General features: G+C 54.6%; 1 protein-coding gene across 1 annotated transcript in view; it reads left to right on the forward strand.

The window, feature by feature from the left end:
* Positions 1-2050: 2050 nt before the first annotated feature.
* Positions 2051-4654, forward strand: part of PLEKHN1 (pleckstrin homology domain containing, family N member 1) — a gene marked incomplete at its 5' end in the record, with an annotated part of 22800 nt that continues 20196 nt past the window's right edge. Inside the window, one exon of the mRNA XM_009708430.1 lies at positions 2051-2137. Within this exon, the coding sequence (XP_009706732.1) occupies positions 2051-2137 (87 nt within the window). The remainder of the gene's footprint in view (positions 2138-4654) is intronic.

The raw sequence follows: 4654 nt of genomic DNA on the forward strand, positions 1-4654 counted from the left end.
TTCAAGTGGTGCTGGCTTCCCTGCTGGTTTTCTCGCCCCTGCGATGCCCCAACGCAGAGCTGGGCTGGCAACTGAGCCCCGCTTGGGAAAACCCAGGAGTTGTTCACCCGCTCAGCAGAATGGGGTTTTTGCATGGTTTCGCAGGGTGCTGAGCAGTGCCAAATGTGATCGGTTCACCGCAAGTGCCTGGGAAGGAATTCTAGGGCTCTGCTGACGGAGTATCCCAGCGACACTGCCCTCCGGAGAAAGGCTGTTTGTTTCGTTTAGTTTTGAAAATTAAAACTTCCCTCTATGGGACAGGCAGGGCAAGGTGCTGAATGCCTGACACTCCTTGTTTTCCTTTGCGATTCTTTTTTTTTATTATTTACGCTCAGAGTTGCAGTGCTGTGTTGTGAAAAAACAACATTCCCACTCCCCTTACTTCAGAGGGAAAACCCCAAATCCCAACACTTGGCCCATACGATCAGACCTGCCTTTGTAACTGTGAAGGAAGACGCAACAGAAAATGTCCGTGAAATATTCTGGGGACTTTGGCGCTCGCAGCGTTCAGGTACCACAGCGATGGACGGCTGTCCCAGAATAGAGCCTACCAGTGCAGGGCAAGCTTCCCTGCCCTTCCCACCGCCCGTGATCCCATCAGCACGGTCACACTGCTGCTGCCGGGACCTAAGCTCCAATGAAAGCTCCCATGAAGTAGAGCCCTCCCCATCCTCAGCTCCCATGAAGTAGAGCCCTCCTCATCCTCAGCACCCATGAAGTAGAGCCCTCCCCATCCTCAGCTCCCATGAAGTAGAGCCCTCCTCATCCTCAGCACCCATGAACATGAAGGAGAACCCTCCCCAGCTCCCATGAAGCAGAGCCCTCCTCATCCTCAGCACCCATGAAGTAGAGCCCTTCTCATCCTCAGCACCCATGAAGGAGAACCCTCCCCAGCTCCCATGAAGCAGAGCCCTCCTCATCCTCAGCACCCATGAAGTAGAGCCCTTCTCATCCTCAGCACCCATGAAGGAGAACCCTCCCCAGCTCCCATGAAGCAGAGCCCTCCTCATCCTCAGCACCCATGAAGTAGAGCCCTCCCCGTCCTCAGCGCTCTGGGCTGGAAAGGAGCTCTGTCAGGAACCAGGGTGATTCCTTCCGAATCTGCCAGCCCCGTCTACTTTGGGTTCAGCGTATGTGCTGGGCTTTGAGACAAACTCCATAAACTCTGTAAGGCTGAGGGGTTTCTAATCAAGAGCAAACACTGAAACTGTCCCCTTGCGCTCCTGTGCTGCCATAAATTGGGAAAAAAACCCTATAGGAGTCTGTGGAGCTACTGTGGGGTAAAAGAGCGGGGATCTGTTGGGGAATTTGGACCCTGGAGGGCTGACACCAGGTAGTTGCAATAGAGCAGCCAAACCCCAGAGCACCTCCGGTCCCCACTGACTCCCGGTTTCCCACGCTCATGGCTCTCCGTGGAGATAAGCCCGGTTTCTGCCGAACTAAATGCTGCAATCTGGTTGAAAGAGAGAGCAACTGCTGGGAAGTCCCAACAAAGCCGTCCCAGTGCTTCTGCAACGGCATCGGTACCTGCTGGTTAACGGTGTGCGTGCAAGGAGAAGCTGGGGACCTTGCCGGGAGTGGAAGGAAAGAGAGAGGGAAACCACAAAGATAGAAATAAAACCTCTTTGTGAATAGATATTGGTGCATGTGTACATATGCCTCTCCACTCCAGGGGCTTTGGAACAGTTGTCAGGACTGGATTGGGTCTTTGTATTTTGCAATGGAACATCTGGTCCCTCCGCTGATTTGGGGACACAGATGAGCCTAGCTGATCGTTTGGTTATGCAAAGACATGGAAAAAAGCAAAGAAACACCAACAAGTGCAGCACAAACCCCATTACAATTCTCCCAGGCTGTTTATCAGCCCTTTGCTGGGCTGGGATGATTAGAAAGCCCGTGACAAATTGCTTACTTAGCTTTCTGGCTTCCTTATTTCTGGGCAGAATTCACTATGCATCAGCCTAGATTTGTGTTTGCATGTGTGTTTTGGTTTTTTTTCTCCCTTGTGAAGAAAAAACTGCCCAGCTTTTTTGGAATAGAAGGAGGGCGGGAGAGAGATACGACCACAGACAAAATCCTGCAGTATATTCCGGGAAAGGCAAGTACAAACACATCCAGCCCCGCTCCCCACTGCTCCCAGAGATGATTCCCACGCACCCCAAGGACAGCGCTCTGCGTAAGAGGGGCGATGGGTCTGGATCTGGGGGGTAACGGCAGGTTTGTCTGAAGGAGATGGAGGTCATATCTGCAGCCCTGGAAGGGATGAGCCCTGTGCCCTTCACACCTGCTCCAGGGTCCCCATGCAGGTGTTGAGGGGACCTGCCGTCAGCCCAAAAATGTGATGGGGTGGGAGGGTCGTGCTGAGAGCAGAGCAGGCAGCATGGTGGGAATATCTCACACCCCCCTTTGCTCTTGGTTCTTTTGTTTCTGGGTAGCCTGTGAAAGAAGGGAAAATTAGAGCCAGCATTCAAAGGTAGGATGATTCATTCCCACGCTGGAATGAGACGGAGCAGGCAGCGTATTAGCAATAAGCCCGGGGAAGGTAATCAGGAAGGGCAGGTCTGTCCCAGGCACGTACCAGCCTTGTGGCCATCTGGCCCATTTCGCAGCACTGCTCAGGGAAAGCAGAGGTGAAACGGTGAACCCCAGTATGTTTGCTCGGTCCCTTTGGGTGGGCCAGGGATGTTGACGGAGCTTTGGGACCTGATGGGCTGTAATGTGCATGCATCTCCCCTGCTGCCTGGCAAATAGGCTACGTGGATGTGGGGGAAGGGGAAACTGAGGCAGAGACTCACAGCGAGACAGAGGTAATTTCAGAGAAGGTCAGCAGCAGGACATCATCTCTTGGGTTTCAAGCTTCTGGCTAGGGGTATTGCAGTGGTGATGAGGTGCTTGTCAAGGGCTGGGTGTATTGCAGGACCCAATTCTGAGCAGCCCTGCTCGTGTGCTTTGGGTTGCTGCAGAGATTCAAACACCTGCTCCCCACAAGCAGGGACTCTGCCATCCCTTTCCATTCAGCTGCTCCCAGGCTGGCTCTTTCCAACCCAAAAGAGCTTTGGTTTTCCACATGTGAGCCTGAGGAGGGAGTGGGACTGGGATCCTACTCCTGGCTTGTGAGGTGGCCGTGGGTGAGTGCCATCCTCTCTCTTGGGAACGTGTCCTGAACCGTACAGCTGGGAAGGGCAGCAGAACTGGGACTGTTTCACAGTCCTGCCCGTTATTTGTGAATGGGGCTAATGGGCACGTGGTGCGGGCACGGGTCCCTGCGGGACTCGGCAGCCGGAGGGGTTGAGCAGCGCTTGACGGGACCGGGTCCCAGACGGATCCTGGGTGCTTCCCCCGGGGAAGCAGGGAAAGCTGTCATGTTAGCGGATCCTGGAAAATGAATCCTGCAAGCTGACAGAGCAAAGGTCACCGAGAGATCATTCATTTGGGAGCACGAGAGAGTGTGGGATCTCTTCAGGGGAGGAAGGAGGGTGGAGCAGTTGTTTAGATGTTACCCTTGCCTGGGGCAGATGGGATTCAAACTCCTTGCTTAGCCACAAGCTTCTTGTGTGGCCTGGAGAAAGCCTTGGCTTAGTCCCTTTCCCACTTCCATCTTTTCAGGAGAAACACCTCTGAGAGCGGGAGGTGACCAGCTGCTGGGGGACCAGGTTAGAGAGGAGCCATCAGCACGGGACTCTTCTGATGCAATCTCAGAGGAGATGGGGTCACCAAACCTCTGGCCATGGCAGGCAGTTTGGGACTGGGGCAAGTGACATCCCTGAAAAGCAGCCCATGGTTCCATCCCTCTGGACCCTGCCACAGGCAGGTGGCACACAACGCCAGCGGCTTTTGCTCCCACCAGCCTTCTTTCCCACACTTCCCAGTTAACGGCTTCTGCGAAGCCTAAGTAAAAATGAGAGGGAGGAGGATGTACCAGAAGAGCTGTGCTTCTCATTCGCTTCTTTTATCATTAAACAGCAGCTTTCGGAGCCCCAGGGCACCCGCCTTGCAAGGCTGAGCTCTTCCTGCTGCCAGGGTTAGTGATTCAGCTGGGAGTCACTGGGGTCTGCAGGGGCTGAGCCAGGTTAATTATTAACTTGCTCTACCTGTAGGATGAGGCATCTGAGAGCGAGGGAGAGTGCGAGAGAACATGTCAGGGCACTTGCACTGCCAGAGACCCGCTGCTTCACCAAACCCTGAGAGAAACCAGATTTCCAATGATCTGCACTGCCTCAAAGCCGGTGGGATAGCTGAGCTAACGGGAACCCTGCTCGTCGGGATGGGGCTGGGGGAGGAGAGTGCTTGCTGCCACCAGTACAACCCGGCCAGGGGAATAAAGAGCTGGCTGGGGAGGATTTCGGAGGAATGATAAATGCTAGTTCTCTTTCGTTTTGGCTGCACACCGAGGCATCGTCACGGTTTCGGTGGGTGCGTGGGCCAGGGAGATAAGTGATGCTCATGGAGGAGGCTGTGGCAGCTCTGGTCCCCGGCCCTCACAGGACATCGTGGGGTTCCCAGTGCCGCTTTTTGGGGGATGGCCAGATGCAGGCCGTGCTGGTGGCTATAAAGCTGTCTCAGAGAGGGCAGGGAAGCACTTGTGGGTCTGAGCCCTGAGACATCTGAGATTCAG

The sequence above is a fragment of the Cariama cristata genome, unplaced genomic scaffold, assembly GCF_000690535.1.
Source record: "Cariama cristata isolate BGI_N322 unplaced genomic scaffold, ASM69053v1 scaffold18249, whole genome shotgun sequence".
In the NCBI taxonomy this organism is placed as follows: Eukaryota; Metazoa; Chordata; class Aves; order Cariamiformes; family Cariamidae; genus Cariama; species Cariama cristata.